The 22,121-nt window shown below is 39.2% G+C and overlaps 1 protein-coding gene across 1 annotated transcript in view; it reads left to right on the top strand.

Annotated features, from left to right (window-relative positions):
* LOC133755343 (zinc finger protein 345-like) overlaps positions 1 to 15,035 on the top strand; it is a 52,280-nt gene extending 37,245 nt beyond the window's left edge. The window contains exons 2-4 of the mRNA XM_062185476.1: positions 4,726 to 4,852; positions 5,097 to 5,189; positions 8,609 to 15,035. Of these exons, the coding sequence (XP_062041460.1) occupies positions 4,729 to 4,852; positions 5,097 to 5,189; positions 8,609 to 10,902 (2,511 nt within the window). The 5' untranslated portion in view covers positions 4,726 to 4,728 and the 3' untranslated portion in view covers positions 10,903 to 15,035. The remainder of the gene's footprint in view (positions 1 to 4,725; positions 4,853 to 5,096; positions 5,190 to 8,608) is intronic.
* Positions 15,036 to 22,121: the final 7,086 nt, after the last annotated feature.

The raw sequence follows: 22,121 nt of genomic DNA on the forward strand, positions 1-22,121 counted from the left end.
CTGTATAGTATTCTATGGCGTACATGTCCCATAATTTCTTTATCCAGCCAACTGTTGATGGGCATTTGGGTTGGTTCCAGGTCTTAGCTATTGCAAATTGAGCTGCAATAAACATTAATGTGCAGATGGCTTTTTTATTTGCCAAATTAATTTCCTTTGGGTAAATTCCAAGGAGTGGGATGGCTGGGTTGTATGGTAGGGTTATGTTCAGGTTTCTGAGGAATCTCCAGACTGATTTCCATAGTGGCTTAACCAGTTTGCATTCCCACCAACAGTGGGTTAGTGTCCCTTTTTCCCCACATCCTCTCCAGCATCTGTTGTTGGTAGATTTCTGAATGTGAGCCATTTTCACCGGGGTGAGGTGAAACCTCATTGTGGTTTTGATTTGCATTTCTCTGATTGCTAGTGATCTTGAACATTTTTTCATGTGTCTGTTGGCCATTTGGATTTCCTCTTTCAAAAAATGTCTCTTGAGGTCCTTGGCCCATCTCTTCAGTGGGTTGTTTGTTTTGTTGTTGTGGATTTTCTTGATTTCTTTGTAGATTCTGGTTATCAACCCTTTATCTGTAGTATAGTTTGCAAATATTTTTTCTCAGGGTCTTTTTTTAAAAGATTTATTTTTTTTAAAGAGTTACACACAGAGAGAGGGAGATGCTTAGAGAGAGAGAGAGAGAGAGAGAGAGAGAGAGAGAGAGATCTTCCATCTAATGGTTCACTCCCCAGTTTGCTGCAATGGCAGAGTTGTGCCAACCCAAAGCCAGGATCTAGGAGCTCCCACATGGGTACAGTGGCCAAAGGACTTGGGCCATCTTCTACTGCTTTCCCAGGCCATAGCAGAAAGCTGGATCAGAAGTGGAGCAGCTGGCAATCAAACTAGTGCCTATATGTGATGCTGTTTGCAGGCAGTAGCTTAACCCGCTAGGCCACATTGCCAGCCCCAATCCAGGGATTTGTGAAGGGAAAAGGTCTATTTAGAATCATTACTGGTAAAGTGCACTGCATTACATATACATTATGTGTATTTGTTAACTTTATTTAGTGTAACCTTTAATAACAACATAATGTTTATCTCTGATAATCATTTATTTGAACACTCTTAACATTTCTTTTTACTTTTACACTATTATTTTAAAAAATCTGTAGATAATGCTTTCGTTAAACCAATGATAACTTCTGTTTAATCTCTGCCACGTAATATAGGTGGGTGCATTTTCCTATGTATTTCCATTTTTACAGGTTTATTCCTCCACAGTAAAGCTGGTGTTTTCTTGGTTAATGTATTTATTGTTATTTATGCATTCTATCATATTCTTTTTTCCCCACTGTTCAGTGCAGAAGGAAAGCACAGGTTTTTTTTGTTTTTTTTTTTGTTTTTTTTTTTTTTTTAGATTTCATTTATTTATTGAAAGAGTTGCAGAGAGAGAGAGAGAGAGAGAGAGAGAGAGAGAGTCTTCTATCTGCTGGCTCACCCTCCAAATTACTGCAAAGGCTGGAGCTGAGCTGATCCAATGCCAAGACCCAAGAGCTTCTGGGTCTCCCATGAAGGTGTAGGGGCCAAGGACTTGGACCATGTTCCACTGCTTTCTCAGGACATAGCAGATAGCTAGATTGTACGTTGAGCAGGCAGGACTCAAACCAGCACCCATATGGAATGCTGGCACTGCAGGCAGCAGCTTTACCCATTATGCCACAGCGTTGGCCTCCAGAGTTTTCTTTGAACTCTTGTCATTCACCTTCTCTCCCAGGTATGATTCTGGGTCCTCCACATGTTTCTAAGAGGAAAGAAAATGAATATATCACCTGTAAGTTTTTTTTTTTTTTTTAATTATCCCCCAGTTTGTCAGTACTTATTTTAGGTGTTTAATGCTAGTTTATTTATTTATTTTCTTTTTAGATTTTTTTTTTAAATTTATTTGAAAGCCAGAGTTACAGAGAGGCAGAGGGAGAGAGAGAGAGAGTCTTTCATCTGCTGGTTCACTCCCCAATTTGCCACAATGGCCAGAGTTGCACTGATCCAGAGCTAGAAGTGAAGAGCTTCTTCTGGGCCTCCCATATGGGTTCAGGGGCCCAAGGACTTAGGCCATATTCTACTGATTTCCCAGGCCATAGTAGCGAGCTGGATTGGAAGGAAAGCCACTGGGACTTGAACTGGCACCAATATGGGATGCCAGCACTGAAGGCAGTGGCTTTACCTGCTATGCCACAGTGCTGGTCCCAGTATACTAGTTAATTAAAATGGAAAATATGGGGCTGGCTCTGTGGCTCAGTGGGTTAATGCCCTGGTCTAAAGCATTGGCATCCCATATGGGCACCGGTTTGAGTCCCTGCTGTTCCACTTCTGCTCCAGCTCTCTACTATGGCCTGGGAAAGCAGTGGAAGATGGCCCAGGTCCTTGGGCCCCTGAACCCATGTGGGAGGCCCAGAAGAAGCTCCTGGTTCCTGGCTTCAGATTGGTGCAGTTCCAGCCATTGCAGCCAATTGGGGACTGAACCAGCAGAGGGAAGACCTCTCTCTCTCTGCCTCTCCTCTCTCTGTGTAACTCTGACTTTCAAATAAATAAATAAATCTTTAAAAATTTTAAAATAGAAAAATAAACATAAAATTTGTTCTCATGGTATATACAGAAATGAATGATGAATTTGGCACAATTATGAAACATTACTGTCATCTATCATAATACAGTTTGGTCTCTTGTCTTTCTGTTGCTATAGCAAAATATATATTTGTTACATGAATTGAGTTGAAACTAAACACAATATGCTACATTTTTGGGGTCGTGTTGTCTGAAACAGTCTAAATGTAGATGATGTACTGAGCAGTGTTTTAGTGCTACCTATGAAGTAAACACTTAGCATTCCGCAAGTGGAAGAGTTACCTAGTGCTAAAACACAAATCAGTTAAGTTTGTTTTTGAATTGTTAGAGTAATGGAGTCCTTAATACCTTTGAGAAGCTGAATTGGATTCTGGAATAGAATAAGGAATGTGTGAAGAGTCTACTGGAGGCTTATTTATTTATTTATTTGGCAGGCAGAGTGGATAGTGAGAGAGAGAGAGAGACAGAGAGAAAGGTCTTCCTTTGCTGTTGGTTCACCCTTCAATGGCCGCCACGGCCAGCGCGCTGTGGCTGGTGCAACATGCTGATCCGAAGCCAGGAGCCAGATGCTTCTCCTGGTCTCCCTTGCGGGTGCAGGGCCCAAGGACTTGGGCCATCCTCCACTGCACTCCTGGGCCACAGCAGAGAGCTGGCCTGGAAGAGGGGCAACTGGGACAGAATCCAGTGCCCCGACCGAGACTAGAACCCGGTGTGCTGGCACCGCTAGGTGGAGGATTAGCCTGTTTAGCCACAGTGCCGGTCTGCAATACTGACTCTTGAATGGGCAATGTTAAGGAGAAGTATGTAGAAGCATTGAGAATAAAAGGCAAGAAATCATCAGTGAAACTGCAATGGGAATGAACAGAAAATAATTTCCAGGATAACACCATGCATATCATTTCCAATATGTCAGAGAAAAAATATATTAAAAGACAGAGCAGACATTTAGCTTAGTGTTTATGATGCCACCTCAGACTGTCTGTGTTTGATTTCCAATGCCGGCTCTAGTTTTTAGCTCCCAGATAATGCAGACCTGGGGAAGCAATGGTGATGTCACTAATGAAGGAGGCCTAGATTCCATTCCTCAATCCTGGCTTCAGTCCTGCCCCACCTCTGTTTGGTGTGGTTATCTAGGAAGTGAATTAATGTGTCAAAGCTCTCTATCTCTCAGTACATCAACATTTTGCTCTATCAAGCTAATAAATATTTTTAAGTAAGAGAGAAAATACAGGTAAGACAAAGAATACAAATTAGCTTTTGCCCTTGCCTATGATTATTCTACTGATAAACAATTGAAATAACATTATACCTAATTACAGTGAAAGCAATGGAAATACTGCCCAAAACATTCAAATGATAAACATTTGAAATAACATTATACATAATTAAAGTGAAAGCAATGGAATTATTTGCCCAAAAAGAGAACCTGGGAATGTCTGCAGTACAATCTGCATTTGTGACTCATTGAGAAAAATGCTTAGAGATTTGTTGAAGAACCTGCAATAGTCACCAGAATTGTAATCCAGCAGGCTAAGCCTCCACTATCAATGCTGACATCCCATGTAAACAAAGGATTTGAGTCCTTGCTGCTACACTTCCAATCTAGTTCCCTGCTAATCTGATTGAAAGAGCAGTGAAAATGACTTGAGTATTTGGACCCTTCCATCAATATGGGAGACCCACGGAGTCCCAGGCTCCTGGCTTTGACCTGGCCCAGTCCCAGCCATTGTGGGCATTTGGGAAATGAACAGTAGATAGAAGATATATCCTTTTGTCTCCCTGTCTCTCCCAATCTCTGTAAGTCTGCCTTTCAAATAAATAATCTTAAAAAATAGGCCAGCGCCTCCACCTTGCGGTGTAGTCAGTATTGCCCCTCTTTTAGCCTGCTGTGCAATTCCCCTTGACAGATGTGGCCTTTGTGATTTGAACCTCCTGTTTCCCTCCAGCTTGGGCATTTCTCACAGCCAGTAGATAATGGGTTTGACTCTGTTGAATGCTCTGTGTGGCTTTCTAAACACTCAACAAGTCTAATGTAAAACCATATCCTTCCTTTTTCCTTCATATTCATACACAACTGTCAGTGTTTGTTTTGTGACAGAGTTAACATGTTGACTGGAAGTGTAATGTTACAGGTGATGATAGCATTTGAAGACCTGGCTGTGTACTTTACCTGGGAGGAATGGCAGAAAATGAACAATGCTCAGAAAACCCTGTACAGAGATGTGATGCTGGAGACCTACAGCAGCCTCTTCTCCTTGGGTGAGTGACACCCATCACATTCCCAGTGATAACGTTTTCTTGCTATTTGACAAGCAAGGGAACACTTTATAATGTTTAATATTGGACAGGATTAGAATTTGAGTCCATGAATAATCTGAATATCTACCATCTAACAAAAGATTCAAATTGGAATATTTGTTGCATAGCTCCTTAACCAAGCTGTAGTCCTTCAAATAACCCAAGATAGTGATTTTACAAAGTCTTACTTTGTTTCCATTAATAGGGCACTGCATTACCAAACCTGACTTAATCTTCAAGTTGGAGCAAGGAGAAGAGCCATGGATGGTGGACAAATGCTTGAATCAGAGCCTTTCAGGTCAGTCTGCACATAAGGGACAGGGAGGCCAAAGCAGAAAGTGTGCATATGTTGACTAGTAGTCTTTCCATGAAATTTTCTCAAGCCTTACTCCTGCTGACAGCTGGTTTTGTGGATCAGACACAGGCATTTAGAGATACCAGTATCTTTTCTAAATTTTGTTCTTAGTGAAGATGTTCTTTGATTAAAAAAAAAAAAAAAAATCTAGTCATTTCCTGATGTTATTACTAAGGCTTTTATTTAGGTTTGATACATTCCCCAAATTCTAACTTGTCCTTATCTATACTTTTATACCTTTTCCTTCATGCACTTATTAGTTCCTTCAGTGCTTGTTAGCTAGGCAACATACAGAAACTTATTTTTTTAATCTTAATGTTTCTGGTCTTTTTTTCTTTTTTTGACAGGCAGAGTGGACAGTGAGAGAGAGAGACAGAGAGAAAGGTCTTCCTTTACCATTGGTTCACCTCCAATGGCCACAGCACACTGTGGCTGGCATACCACGCTGATCTGAAGCCAGGAGCCTTCTCCTGGTCTCCCATGTGGGTGTAGGGCCCAAGGACTTGGGCTATCCTCCACTGTACTCCCGGACCACAGCAGAGAGCTGGCCTGGAAGAGGGGCAACCGGGACAGAATCCGGTGCCCCAACTGGGACTAGAACCAGGTGTGCCAGTGTCACAGGCAGAGGGTTAGCCTATTGAGCCACGGTGCTGCCCTGTTTCTGTTTTTTTTTTTTTTTAAAGATTTATTTATTTATTTCAAAGTCAAAGAGAGAGAAGAAGGAGAGACAGAGAGAGAGAGGTCTTCCAGCCACTGGTTCACTTCCCAATTGGCTGTCATGGCTGGAGCTGTACTGATCTGAAGCCAGGAGCCAGGAGCTTCTTCCAGGTCTCCCACATGGGTACAGGGGTCCAAGGACTTGGGCCATCTTCTACTGCTTTCCCAGGCCATAGCAGGGTGCTGGATCAGAAGTGGAGCAGCTAGGACTTAAACTGGTGCCCATAAGTGATGTTGACACTGCAGGTGGTGGCTTTACCTGCTTTACCACAACGCCAGCCCCCGGAAACTTATTTCTAACTCGTTGCTCAGATTGAGTTCCCTCTCATGATTTTGCGCAGGCATAGAACTTGCTCAGGACTGAATCAATAAGTGTGAACTCTCTTTTTTAGTCTCTTTCTTTTTTTTTCCCTCTGTGCCTCTCAAATAAATAAGAAAATTATAGTCTGTTGGAAACATTTGAGGAGTGAGCCTATAGTTGGCAAACCTCTGTTTCAGTCTGTCTTTATCTTTCATTCTGTCTCTCTGACTCTCAAGTAAGCAAATAAGTAAATGCTAAAAGATGGTCATGTGGCCGGTGCTGTGGTGCAGTGAATTAAAACCCTAGGCTGAAGCACCAGCATCCCATATGGGCACCAGTTCGAGACACAGTTGCTCCACTTCCAAACCAGCTCTCAGCTATGGCCTGGGAAAGCAGTAGAAGATGGTCTAAGTCCTTGCACCCCTGCACCTGAGGGAGACCCAGAAGAAGTTCCTGGCTCCTGGCTTCAGATCAGCACAGTTCTGGCCTCTGTGGCCAATTGAGGAGTGAACCATTGGATGGAAGAGCTTACTCTCTCTTTGCCTCTCCTCTCTCTTGTAACTCTGACTTTCAATTAAATAAATAAATCTTTAAAAAAAAAAAAAAAAAAGATGGTCATGAGTAAGCCTCTGTGTTGTAACATCATAAATTATGAAGCTAGGAATGACACTGTGGTGCAGTGTGTTAAAGCTCCAGCCTGCAGCACTAGCATTGCATATGGGTGCCATTTCAAGTCCCAGCTGGTCCTCTTCTAATCCAGCTCTCTGCTAATGTACCCGAGAAAAGAGAAGAGGTTGGCCCAAGTCCTTGGCCCCCTGTACCCATGTGGGAGACAGGAAAGACACTCCTGGCTCCTAACTTCATCTTGGCCCAGCATTGGTTTGTTGTGCCCATATGGGGAGTGAACCAGCATATGGAAGGCTTCTCTCTGTCTATCTCTTTCTATAATTCTAGCTTTCAAGTAAATAAAGTAAATCTTTGAAAGAAAAGAAATCATAAACTAAGCATGAACTTATATAAAACATGAAAATAAGTGATCCTAGACTCACCAAGAAAGTAATCAGCTTTTGAGACCCAAGCTCAAGTAGCCTCCTGGGTTTATGTTGAGTGGCTTAGATTTTGTTAAGGGTGGAGTTTGAAGTATGATTTCTCTCTTATTTTTCAGTATCATTGAAAAATAAGCAAATAAAAAGATAAGAAAAGCATAGGAAATGAAGCTTTCAGTGAAAATAGGAGGCAACTGATTAAAAGCATCTAGAAATTCAAATTATCACACAGGAATGTTTACAGAAAGAATCGAAAGGAGGTAACCAGCACTGATGATTTCAGAATGAGCTAGAAAACACTTTTCAAAGAAGATGAGCACATCCCAGTTTGCAGAAACAAATTCTTCAAACTGATTGGGAGTGTTTAACTAAAGTGGTATATTGGGACTTTTCTCTACCTGTTGTATTTCTGAGAGGCTGAAGGTGTTGGGTGTCCTTAGGAATTTGGGGAAGCTGGCATAGAGTAGAGACAAGGTAGTTTTTCATTTGAAAAATCCCACAAATGATGTTTACCTAGGAAGACTGAACATGAGACAATCTTAGATCCAAATCATACTCCTTAAATGTTGTCCTGCTTAAAGTACAGGCACATTTCACTCTTCTCCACCTGCAAGTAAATGATCAGTAAAACTTTTTCATGTTTATGGTTGAAATATCGGAGAATCAAAAAGCACACAATTTTTATAAAAATAAACTGGAGAAAAAGGACAGGGGAAAAATGGTTGCTAGGTAGTGGGTGAATATTTTTATTAAATATTTGTCCATTCTTTAAAATATTTTATAATTATTTCATCTTTGTGAAAGGCAGAGTGATAGTGAGAGAAGAAAGAGAGAGAAAGAGGCCCTCTATTAGCTCACTTCCCAGATGTCTGCAACACTTAAGTCTAACTAGTCTGAAACCAGAACTCTAGAATTCCTCTAGTCTTCCCTGGTGTCTCACAGGTTCCCAGGCACATGAAACATTATCTGCTTCCTTCCAGTTTACATAGGCAGAGATCTGTACTGAAAGCAGAGTAACCAGGGCAGGCATCCCACTCATCATAGCACAAATGTCATTCTACCATCCTTGACAAATTCCCATAGTAAAAAGGATCAGGTTTGAACATTGGGAAACCTCATGGTATATTAATGTATTAAGGAGAAAAACCATATAATGGTCACAAATAAGTACCTCATACTGATTCTGTGAAAATCTTATGCCACTTGGATAACAAGTAACTTCATTCTCTTTACATGAGTATGCCAGGAGAAACAGTAACATGTGATTCAGTGACATGATTGCTTTTTTCTCATTTCAGTGGTCATGAAAAGGGATGACCTGATTAAGATCAACCTGGAAAGTCAGGACAAAAATCTGAATCAGGATTTTATGAAAAATAACAAGACATCAGCTCACAAGAGAGTTGAATTAAGAAAAACCCTTAGTTTAAATTCAAGCCATATACCAACAATGATTATTAAAAAGGGAATCTATTCAGGATTGAAGCCTGAGGAATGCAATAAATGTCACACTGTGTATCCCCACAGTGGGCCTGATCAACTACAGGCTGGAGAGAAATTTGATAACACTAAGATACCTGGAAAATCTCTCCAGTTCTGTGAGCCTCTTAGTCAGTATGACAATATTCACATCATGAAGCAGCCATTTGGACCCACTGGACAAGCAAAAGTCTTCACAAGAAAGATGTTCTGTAAATCTGAGAGGGTTCATATGGCAGAAAACTGTAATAAATCAACTGTCACTTTTGGAAAAGCAACTCAAATAGAAAAAGCTATCCATGAAAATTCTAGCCTCAATATGCATCAACAAACTCACACAAGAAAGAAATTTTATAAGTACATTAAGTATGTTGAACCTGTCATTCACCAGTCACATCTTGCAATAAATCACAGACTAAATACGAGGGAAAAACTTTACACATGTAACCCTTGTGGAAAATCACTCAGTATTAATTCACCTTATGAATGTAATGACTGTGGAAAAGACTTTGGACAAAAGTCAGTCCTCAGGAAATGTCAACAAATTCACACAGGAGAGAAATCACATGAATGTAGTGATTGTGGAAAAGCCTTTACACAAAAGTCATACCTCATAAACCATCAGCGAATTCACACAGGGAAGAAACTTTATAAATGCCTTCATTGTGAAAGAGGCTTTCTGTGGAAGTCAGCCCTCATCATACACCAGAGAATTCACACAGGGGAGAAACCTCATCAATGTAATGACTGTGGAAAAGCCTTTGGATGCAAGTCAGACCTCATAAAACATCAGCGAATTCACACAGGGGAGAAACCTCATAAATGTAATGACTGTGGAAAAGCCTTTGGAAGAAAGTCACACCTCATCATACACCAGAGAATTCACACAGGGGAGAAACCTCATAAATGTAATGACTGTGGAAAAGCCTTTGGAGACAAGTCAGTCCTCATCACACACCAGAGAATTCACACAGGGGAGAAACCTCATCAATGTAATGACTGTGGAAAAGCCTTTGGACACAAGTCACACCTCACCATACACCAGAGAATTCACACAGGGGAGAAACCTCATAAATGTAATGACTGTGGAAAAGCATTTGGACAAAAGTCACAACTCATCATACACCAGAGAATTCACACAGGGGAGAAACCTCATGAATGTAATGACTGTGGAAAAGCCTTTGGATACAAGTCATACCTCATGAACCATCAGCGAATTCACACAGGGGAGAAACCTCATGAATGTAATGACTGTGGAAAAGCCTTTGGATACAAGTCAAACCTCATAAACCATCAGCGAATTCACACAGGGGAGAAACCTCATAAATGTAATGACTGTGGGAAAGCCTTTGGACACAAGTCACACCTCACCATACACCAGAGAATTCACACAGGGGAGAAACCTCATAAATGTAATGACTGTGGAAAAGCATTTGGACAAAAGTCACACCTCATCATACACCAGAGAATTCACACAGGGGAGAAACCTCGTGAATGTAATGACTGTGGAAAAGCCTTTGGACAAAAGTCAGTCCTCATGAACCATCAGCGAATTCACACAGGGGAGAAACCTCATGAATGTAATGACTGTGGAAAAGCCTTTGGATACAAGTCAAACCTCATAAACCATCAGCGAATTCACACAGGGGAGAAACCTCATCAATGTAATGACTGTGGAAAAGCCTTTGGACACAAGTCACACCTCACCATACACCAGAGAATTCACACAGGGGAGAAACCTCATAAATGTAATGACTGTGGAAAAGCATTTGGACAAAAGTCACCCCTCATCATACACCAGAGAATTCACACAGGGGATAAACCTCATGAATGTAATGACTGTGGAAAAGCCTTTGGATACAAGTCATACCTCATGAACCATCAGCGAATTCACACAGGGGAGAAACCTCATGAATGTAATGACTGTGGAAAAGCCTTTGGATGCAAATCAGACCTCATGAAACATCAGCGAATTCACACAGGGGAGAAACCTCATCAATGTAATGACTGTGGAAAAGCCTTTGGACGAAAGTCAGGCCTCATCGTACACCAGCAAATTCACAAAAGGGAGAAACCTCATGAATGTAATGGCGATGGAAAGGCCTTTGGATGAAAGTCAGACCTCATGAAACATCAGTGAATTCACACAGGGGAGAAACATCAATGTAATGACTGTGGAAAAGCATTTGGACGAAAGTCACACCTCATCGTACACCAGAGATTTCACATGGGGCAGAAATCTCATGAATATAATAACTGGCAAAGCCTTTGGACACAAGTCACACCCCATCATACACCAGAGAATTCACACAGGGCAGAAACCTCATAAATGAAATGACTGTGGAAAAGCCTTTGGACACAAGCCATACCTCATATTACAGTAGAGAATTCACACAGGGGAGAAACCTCATAAATAATGATTGTGGAAAAGCCTTTGGCCATAAGTTAGGCCTCATGATACATCAGTGAAATCACACAGAGCAGAAACCTCATGAATGTAATGACTGTGGAAAAGCCTTTGTATGAAAGTCACACCTCATATCACACTGGAGAATTCACACAGGGGAGAAAACCCATGAAAGTAATGACCAAGGGAAAGCCTCTGGATAAAAGTCAATCCTTTAGAAACATCAGAGAATTCACACAGGGAGGAAACCTCATGAATGTAATGACTTTGGAAAAGCCTTTTGACAAAAGACAAAACTCATATCACAGCAGAGAATTCACACAGGGTAGAAAACTCATGATTGTAATAACTGTGGAAAGCATTTAGCCATAAGTCAACCTTCATCATGCATCAGGGAATTCACACAGGGCAGAAACCTTATGAATATAATGACTGGAAAAGCCTTTGGACAAAAGTCAATCCTCATAATGCACCAGAGAATGCACACAGTGTTGAAACTTCATGAATGTAATGACTGTGGAAAAACTTGATTTTAACTTCCAACTCCAAATGCATCAGAGGATTCACACAGGGAAATAACCTTATAAATGTAATGACTGTGTAAAAGCCTTTTTCTATAAGTTATATCAAAACAGAATTCACACAGGGCAGAAACCGTATAAATCTAATGAGTGTGGAAAAGCCTTTATAAATCATATGTTGTAAGTCATAGCTCATATCACACCAGAGAATTCACATCGGAGAGAAACTTCATGAATGCAATGACTGTAGAAAAGCCCTTGGCAATAAGTCACATCTCAGAATGCGTCAGAAAATTCACATGAAAAGAAACCTTTTGGACATAATGACTTGGAAAGCTTTTCCCATAGTTCAGCCCTCATTGCACATCATCTAATTCATATGTGGGAAAACACTTTGTATATAATGCATATGGAAAAGCCTTTATCCATAAGTAACACCCCATAAAACATCAGAATTCACATGGGGGAGAAACCATATGAATGGAATGAGTGTTGGAAAACTATGCCAATATCACACAATATAACATCGATAATTTATTACATGGTGGAAATCTTGTAATAAATGTGGGAAAGCCTTTTGTCAGAAGGAATACCTCATAACACATGTAGTTCAAACAAGGGATAGAACTTAAGAATATAATGAATGTGAAGGACTTTTTCCAAAATCAACATAACCATGTGACAGAGCCATTTGCTGGAAATTACATCCCATACAATAGGTACTCCCATAAGGAAGAAAGGTTGGGACCAGCGCTGTGGCACAGTAAGTTAAAGCCCTGGCCTGAAATGCTGGCATACCATGTGGGCACTGGTTCTAGTCCCGGTTGCTCCTCTTCTGATCCAGCTCTCTGCTATAGCCTGGGAAAGCAGTAGAAGATGGCCCTGCACCCATGTGGGAGATGCAGAAGAAGCTCCTGACTCCTGGCTTTGGATTGTGGCAGCTCCAGCCATTGCATCCATCCAGAGTTAGGAGTTAGGAGTCTCCACTTGGCTGCTTGCCTGATGCAGACACAAGCTGGCACAGATGTTATGTATGTCCAAAATGGCTCCTGCTCTAACAGCTTGCATGTCTTTGTGAGGTGATTGGAGAGAGAGAAACATGTCTGTACTGTCCCTTTTTTTTCTCTCCTCTAGTTTGGCTGGCACACTTTCCCTTGGATACTTAAGCCTCATTTCCTCTAGTTTCCTGCCACATTTTTGCCGGTGGCTCAGGCTACTGTGGTCTTGTCTCACCTCACTTTCCAGTTCTGGTGCATAGGCTCTCAGCTGTTGGAGTCGTGATCCATGGGCACCATGCCATCCATGTGGGTTCACTACGTCCCTCTAATATCAGTAGAATTCCCTCTGTCATTTTTTACCTAACTCTTCCCTGAGACTACTCTATTTCCACTTTTTAAAAACTATTTTCTCCTGGGCTAGAGCAGTAAGCTCCCTCCCTACTCCACCATCCAATTATTAGCCCATCTCTATATGATTATGACTCTGTTTCTGCCATTATGACTCTGTTTCTGCCAAATTACTAATTTATATACCATATAATCAAAATTAAATGCCTTCCATGGAGTGCATATTTATTTTGTCATTTACTACTGTCACCTGCATGTGTAATGAGTAACCTGATTTATAACATTCCTAACACAGGGAAATGATGGGCCCCATGGTTTGATTTATAATTGTGTGGTCATCTACTCAATCTAAATGCTGGAAGTTGTCCCAGCAACTGTCATGTGTATAGGATTTGAGTACATTGCAGTGCCAGCACCATCATGGTCATCAGCATAGGATACATTCTTAATGTTTCTAGATGCTCCTGGAACTTTAAATTATTTTCTGATTGTGGAAATTTTCCAAACTACAAGTCTATATCATACTGTAATTTTTCCAGTTTATTCCAGACTGTTTTTCCACCAAATATTCATCCACATATTTATTTTTAATTATGGCTCACATTAAAATGACATTGTTACTAAGGGCAAGACAAAGTTTTAACTTCCATGTGCATCAATTTTCTATATTTTGTCTTTCATTTTATTAATTTCATCTGAGTATGTCAATATCCACATGGAAAGCAATCTTAGCACTGCCAATGTATGATGATTCTTTTGGGCACTTATATTTTCATGTCATGAATGCACTAAATAATGTTCAAGTTGTCTTAGCAATCTCCATCTTTATGGCCTATCAAATAATTTTAGAACATTACATTCTTTTACACTTTCAAGGACACTTTTTTATAGCTTCTTTGTATTTCGAGAATCAAAATTGTCATTCTCTTTAAAATTTCCATTCATTAGATCAAGACAATTTTATCTTGGTTTTAAAATTACTGAATTTAATGGCATAAACTTTCTTTGATTTAAGAAAGCACAGATTTTCTGTATTTAAATGTGTATTGAGGGCTACTTTTATTAATATCTGTTACATCTCCTTGTAACCTTATTCCTGCTTCTACTAAATTTACCATTTGTACACACAACTATCAATATAAAACATATATTGAAATGAATACATTTCTCTATTTTTCATGTTGATTCAAATTTATTATTACCACCTCAATAAATAATAACCTAATTTGTGCCAATTCTAGTGCAGGGCACTTCAGGCTACCATGATTTACTTTATCATTGTAAGGCTATCAAATTCTGGCAGATGTCCAAATTTTATTTTCACAGTATATGAGAACAATTTAGGGCCAGTTCCATCACTCATTAGCAGGAGATTTCATTCTTAGCTTTATAGACATTCATGGAACTTGAAATTAACCTTTAATTATGAAAATTTGTTAATTTAAATTCACTGGAGTCACTCTTTTGCACAAATACTTTAGTCTAGACCAATCCTAACCCTGTGAATCTGTGGCCATGGTGATTTAATTTTTATTGTAAGATCATCATCACCCCCAACATTCTGTAAGTTGCCTTCTGGAAACTGTCAGGTACACAGTGTCTCAGGGCCATTTTAGCCAAGGGTAATAATTCTTTCTCCTCAACGTAGTATATATATGAATATATGTAACATATATAACATACATATATTTTATTCATAGATAAATTTGCCACTGTGTTTCTAGATACTAGTATATTTCCTGAAAATTATGTGGGAAAATAGTGGGATCTTAATGTTATTTTTATCCCAGAATTATGTATGTTTATTTAATTTTAGAGGCTGGTAGACTTGGAGAAACAGAGAAACAGACTTTATGAGCTACAACTTGATGGCTTACTCTTCATTCTTGTAATTTTCAGAAACTGGATCATTACAGAAATCTGAGTATTCTTTTCTGATGATAAATACATTATACAAATTTCAAAATGTTGCTCTGTGTACATTTCTATTACAAATTATATATATGTGCATTTACATTGTAATGTCATAAACACACACACATATATATTATATATATAAACACCTTTAAAATTCTCCTTGTTATTGGTATAAATTTTTTGAATTTTAAATATTTACTTCCTTTTAAATTTTTAAGTAATATAAGTTTGATATATTTCACATATACAGACTAATGAATGTAAGTGACACTTCCCTCGATACCCTCCCTCCCACACACACTCCAACCCTTTCTCCTGTTCCCTCTCACATTTCCACTTAACTTTTACAAAATGATTGTATAGTTAACCCTACACTAAGTAAGAGTTCAACAATTCAGCAAATAGTATGAAGGAAAAAAATAAATTAAAAAGAATCACTGTTCCTCAATGGAAAAGACAAGTGCTCTAAACAATCATCAAATCTGAAAAAGTGTATATCTAACTCCAATACATTACATTTTAGGTACTCTATTAGCTACCTCAGATCAGGGAAAACATATGATATCTGTCTTTTGGGGACTAGTTTATTTCACTAAGTATAATGATTTCCAGTTTCATCTATCTTGTTGCAAAAGACAGGGTTTCTTTTTCTTTTTTTTTATAACTGAGTAGTACGCCGTAGTGTGTATACACCATAATTTTCTTATCAAGTCAACAATTGATTGATATCTGGATTGTTCCCAGACCTCAGCTATTGTGAATTGTGCTGCAGTGAACATGGGGTTATAGATAACTCTTGCATATGCTAATTTCTTTTGGTTTGGGTAAATTCCAAAGACTGGGATGGCTGGATCATATGGTAGGTCTGTAATCAGATTTGTAAGATATCTCCATAAGCTCTTTCACAGTGGCTTGCACCAGTTTACATTCACACCAACAGTGGACCAGGGTAACTTTTTTCCACATCCTCATCAGTTTTGTCATTTGTTGATTTTTTTTTGATAGGCAGAGTTAGGCAGTGAGAGAGACAGAGAGAAAGGTCTTCCTTCCATTGGTTCATCTCCCAAATGGCCACTATGGCTGGTGGGCTGCAGCCAGCGCACTGCAATGATCCAAAGCCAGGAGCCAGGTGCTTCCTCCTGGTCTCCCTTGTGGGTACTATCCTTTCTTCCCAGTTCTGACTCTTAAAAGTGTTCCAAATTATGGGATTTGATTCAATGCACCAGGTCTTTTTTTTTTTTAATGTTTTATTTTTAATTTTGTAGAAATTTGCATTTTCTTTTTTTCACTTTTTTTATTAAACTTTCATTTAATGAATATAAATTTCCAAAGTACAGCTCATGGGTTACAATGGCTTCCCCCTCCCAAAACTTTCCTTCCACCCACAACCCTCCCCTTTCCTGCTCCCTCTCCCCTTCCAATCACATCATGATTCATTTTCAATTCTCTTTATATACAGAAGATCAGTTTAGTATATATTAGGTAACGATTTTAACAGTTTGCCCCCATATAGCAACACAAAATGAAAAAAAAAAACACTGTTGGAGCACTAGTTATAGCATTAAATAAGTGTACAGCACATTAAAGACAGAGATCCTATATAATATTTTTTTAAAAATTAATTAATTTTCTATGCCATTTCCAATTTAACACCAGTTTTTTTTTCATTTCCAATTATCTTTATATACAGAAGATCGATTCAGTATGTAATTAGTAAAGATCTCATCAGTTTGTACCCATGCAGAAACACAAAGTGTAAAAATACTGTTTCAGTACTAGTTATAGCATCACTTCACATTGGACAACACATTAAGGGCAGATCCCACATGGGATGTAAGTCCACAGTGACTCCTGTTGCTGATTTAACAATTTGACACTCCTGTTCATGGCGTCAGTAATCTCCCTAGGCTCTAGTCATGAGTTGCCAGGGCTATGGAAGCCTTCAGAGTGGGCTGACTTTGGTCTTATTCTAATAGGGTCATAGTCAAAGTGGAAGTTCTCTCCTCCCTTCAGAGAAAGGTACCTCCTTCTTTGATGGCCCTGTTCTTTCCACTGGGATCTTACTCACAGAGAACTTTCATTTAGGTCTTCTTCGTTTTTTTTCTTTTCCATGGTATCTTGGCTTTCCATGCCCACAATACTCTCATGGGCTGTTCAGCCAGATCCAAATGCCTTAAGGGCTGATTCTGAGGCCAGAGTGTTGCTTAGGACATCTGCCATTCTGAGTGTGCTGTGAATCCCACTTCCCATGTTGGATCGTTTTTTCCCTTTTTGATTCTATCATTTAGTATTAGCAGACACTTGTCTTGTTTGTGTGATCCCTTTGACTCTTCGACCTATCAGAGCCATCAATTGTGAACTGAAATTGATCACTTGGACTAGTGAGATGGCATTGGTACATGCCACCTTGATAGGATTGTATTGGAATCCCCTGGCACATTTCTAACTCCACCATTTGGGGCAAGTCCAATTGAGCATGTCCCAAATTGTACATCTCCTCCCTCTCTTTTTCCACTCTTAAATTTAAAATTAAAACACCTAAGAATAATTGTGTGTTAATTACAGAGTTCAAAGACTAGAACTAGAACAACAACAACAACAAATACTAAAAAGGATAAAGTATTACATTGTACATGTAGAGTCAGGACAAGAGCTGATCAGGTCATTGATTCTTATAGTGTCCATTTCACTTCAACAGGTTTCCCCTTTGGTGCTCAGTTGTCGCTGATCAGGGAAAACAAATGATATTTGTCTCTTTGGGACTGGCTTAATTCACTCAGCATGATGTTTTCCAGATTCCTCCATCTTGTTGCAAATGACTGGATTTCATTGTTTCTTACTGCTGTATAGTATTCTATGGAGTACATGTCCCATAATTTCTTTATCCAGCCAACTGTTGATGGGCATTTGGGTTGGTTCCAGGTCTTAGCTATTGCAAATTGAGCTGCAATAAACATTAATGTGCAGATGGCTTTTTTATTTGCCAAATTAATTTCCTTTGGGTAAATTCCAAGGAGTGGGATGGCTGGGTTGTATGGTAGGGTTATGTTCAGGTTTCTGAGGAATCTCCAGACTGAATTCCATAGTGGCTTAACCAGTTTGCATTCCCATCACAGTGGGTTAGTGTCGCTTTTCCCCCACATCCTCTCCACCATCTGTTGTTGGTAGATTTCTGAATGTGTGCCATTCTCACCGGGGTGAGGTGAAACCTCATTGTGGTTTTGATTTGCATTTCTCTGATGTTAATTTTGGCTTTGACTGCCTGTGCTCCTGGGGTCTTTTCCAAGAAGTCTTTTCCTGTACCTATATCTTGCAGGGTTTCTCCAATGCTCCCTAATAATTTGATGGTTTCAGGTCATAGATTTAAGTCTTTAATCCATGTTGAGTGAATTTTTGTGTAAGGTGAAAGGTATGGGTGTTGCTTCAAGCTTCTGCACGTGGAAATCCAATTTTCCCAGCACCATTTATTGAATAGGCTGTCCTTATTCCAGGGATTAGATTTGGATCTTTGATCAAATATAAGTTGGCTGTCAGTGTTTGGATTGATTTCTGGTGTTTCTATTCTGTTCCATTGGTCTATCCATCTGTTTCTGTACCAGTACCATGCTGTTTTGATAATAACTGCCCTGTAGTATGTCCTGAAATCATGTATTGTGATGCCTCCGGCTTTGTTTTTGTTGTACAAGATTGCTTTGTCTATCCGAGGTCTTCTGTGTCTCCATATGAACTTCAGCATCATTTTTTCCAGATCTGAGAATAAGGTCTGCGGTATCTTGATGGGTATTGCATTGAATGTATAAATTGCTTTTGTGAGAATGGACATTTTGATGATATTGATTCTTCCAATCCATGAGCATCGAAGATTTCTCCATTTTTTGGTATCCTCTTCTACTTCTTTATCTAAGGTTTTGTGGTTTTCATCGTAGAGATCTTTAACGTACTTGGTTAAGTTTATTCCAAGGTGTTTGATTGTTTTTGTAGCTATTGTGAATGGGATTGATCTTAGAAGTTCTTCCTCAGCCGTGGCATTGCCAGTGTATACAAAGGCTGTTGATTTTTGTTCATTGATTTTATATCCTGCCACTTTGCCAAACTCTTCGATGAATTCCAATAGTCTCTTAGTAGAGTTCTTTGGGTCCCCTAAATAAAGAATCATATCATCTGCAAAGAGGGATAGTTTGAGTTCCTCCTTCCCAATTTGTATCCCTTTAATTTCTTTTTCTTGCCTAATAGCTCTGGCTAAAACATCTAGAATTATATTGAATAGCAGTGGTGAGAGTGGGCATCCCTGTCTGGTACCAGATCTCAGCGGAAATGCTTCCAACTTTTCCCCATTCAATAGGATGTTGGCCATGGGTTTTTCATATATTGCTTGGATTGTATTGAGGATTGTTCCTTCCATACCCAGTTTGCTTAGAGTTTTCATCATGATAGGGTGTTGTATTTTATCAAATGCTTTCTCTGCGTGTATTGAGAGAATCATATGGCTTTTCTTCTGCAGTCTGTTAATGTAGTGTATTATGTTGATTGTTCTGCGAACGTTGAACCATTCCTGCATACCAGGGATAAATCCCACTTGGTCTGGGTGGATGATCTTTGTGATGTGTTGTTGCATTCTATTGGCCAGAATTTGATTGAGTATTTTTGCATCTATGTTCATCAGGGATATTGGTCTGTAATTCTCTTTCAATGCTGCATCTTTTTCTGGCTTAGGAATTAAGGTGATGCTGGCTTCATAGAAAGAATTTGGGAGGATTCCCTCTTTTTTGATTGTTTTGAATAATTTGAGAAGAATTGGAGTTAGTTCTTCTCTAAATGTCTGGTAGAACTCAACAGTGAATCCATCTGGTCCTGCGCTTATCTTTGTTGGGAGGGCCTTATTACTGTTTCAATTTCTGTGTCAGTTATGGGTCTGTTTAGGTTTTCTATGTCTTCCTGAATCAATTTAGGTAGGTTGTATGTGTCCAAGAATCTGTCCATTTCTGATAGATTTCCCTGTTTGCTGGCATACAAGTCCTTGTAGTAATTTCTGATGATTCTTTTTATTTCTGTGGTGTCTGTTGTTACGTTTCCATTTTCATCTCTGATCCTATTCATTTGGGTCTTTTCTCTTCTTTTTTTAGTTAGTTGAGCCAATGGGGTGTCAATTTTGTTTATTTTTTCAAAAACCAGCTCCTTGTTTGGCTGATTGTTTGTAATGTTGTTTTGGATTCAATCCTCTTGATTTCTTCTTTGATTTTAATTATTTCTCTTCTCCTACTGGGTTTGCGTTTGGTTTGCTGCAGATTTTCTAGATCGTTGAGATGACTTGAAAGCTCATCTATTTGGTGCCTTTCCAATGTCTTGATGTAGGCACCTATTGATATAAACTTTCCTCTTAACACTGCTTTTGTTGTATCCCATAGGTTTTGGTATGTTGTGCTTTTATCCTCATTTACTTCCAGAAAATTTTTGATTTCTCTTTTAATTTCTTCTATGACCCAATGTTCATTCAGGAGCATGTTGTTCAATCTCCTTGTGTTTGCACGTGCTCTAGGGATTCCTGAGTTGCTAATTTCCAATTTCATTCCTTTGTGGTCTGAGAAGCTGCATGGTATGATTCTAATTCTTTTGAATTTGCTGAGACTTGCTTTATGGCCTAGTATGTGGTCAATCCTAGAGAAGGTTCCATGTACTGCTGAGAAGAATGTAAAGTCCTTAGATATAGGATGAAATGTTCTGTAGATATCTGTTAGATCCATTTGGGCTATAGTGTCATTTAAATCTACTGTCTCCTTGTTGATCTTCTGTCCTGTTGATCTGTCTATCTCTGAGAGTGGAGTATTGAAGTCCCCCAGTACTATTGTATTGGTGTCTAAATCTCCCTTTAAGTCCCTTCACAAGTCTTTTAAATAAGCTGGTGCCCTGTAATTAGGTGCATATACATTGATAATCATTATATCTTCCTGTTGAATGGATCCCTTAATCATTAAATAGTGCCCCTCTTTGTCTCTCCGAACAGTTTTTGTTCAAACTTTATGTTGTCCGATATTAAGATGGCTATGGCTGCTCTCTTTTCATTTCTGTTGGCATGGTGTATATTTTTTCCAGCCTTTCACTTTCAGTCTGTATGCATAATTGTTGGACAGATGAGTTTCTTGTAAGCAGCAGATAGATGGGTTTTGTTCCTTAACCCAATCAGCCAATCATTGTCTTTTAACTGGACAGTTCAAGCCATTAACATTCAATGTGACTATTGAGAAGGAGTAACTTTGCCCTGTCATTTGCCAGATTTTTTCTAATATATGGTTTGAGACTCCTGTGATCTTTTGCTGTGAGGTTTCCTTCCTTTATCTTCTTTCATATTGGTGACCGTGTTTCTGTGTTTCTGTGTGTAACACATCTTTAAGCATCTTTTGCAGGGCTGGATGAGTGGCGAGAAATTCTTTCAATTTCTGTTAGCTGTGAAAGGTCTTTATTTCACCCTCATTCACAAATGAGAGCTTTGCAGGATATAATATTCTGGGCTGGCAGTTTTTCTCTCTTAGTAGCTGGGCTATAACTCACCATTCTCTCCTAGCTTGTAGGGTTTCTGATGAGAAGTCAGCTGTGAGTCTAATTGGAGATCCTCTGAGAATAATCTGGCATTTCTCTCTTGCACATTTTAGGATCTTTTATTTGTGTTTCACTTTGGTGAGTTTGATTAGGACTTGTCGTGGTGAGGATCTCTTTTGGTCATGTTTATTAGGGGTTCTATGAGCTTCCTGTACTTGGATGTCTCTGTCCTTCTCCAAACCTGGAAAATATTCTGCTAGTATCTCACTAAAAAGGCCTTCTAATCCTTTCTCCCTCTCCATGCCTTCAGGAACTCCTAGAACCTGAAAGTTGGTTTTTTAAATAGTATCCTGTAGATTCCTGACAGTATTTTTTAGATTTCTGATTTCTTCTTCTTTTCTTTGGTTTGACTGTTTCCTTTCCTGCTCTCTGTCTTCTAAGTCCGATATTCTCCCTTCTGCTTCACCCATTCTGTTTATAAGGCTCTCTAATGTGTTTGTCATTTGATCTATTGAGTTCTTCATTTCATTGTGGTTTTTTGTCACTATCACAGTTTCTTGCTGTACTAGTTGTTTCATTTCACTTTGATTCCTCCTTACTATTTCAT

The sequence above is a fragment of the Lepus europaeus genome, unplaced genomic scaffold, assembly GCF_033115175.1.
Source record: "Lepus europaeus isolate LE1 unplaced genomic scaffold, mLepTim1.pri SCAFFOLD_3_1, whole genome shotgun sequence".
Taxonomy (NCBI): Eukaryota; Metazoa; Chordata; class Mammalia; order Lagomorpha; family Leporidae; genus Lepus; species Lepus europaeus.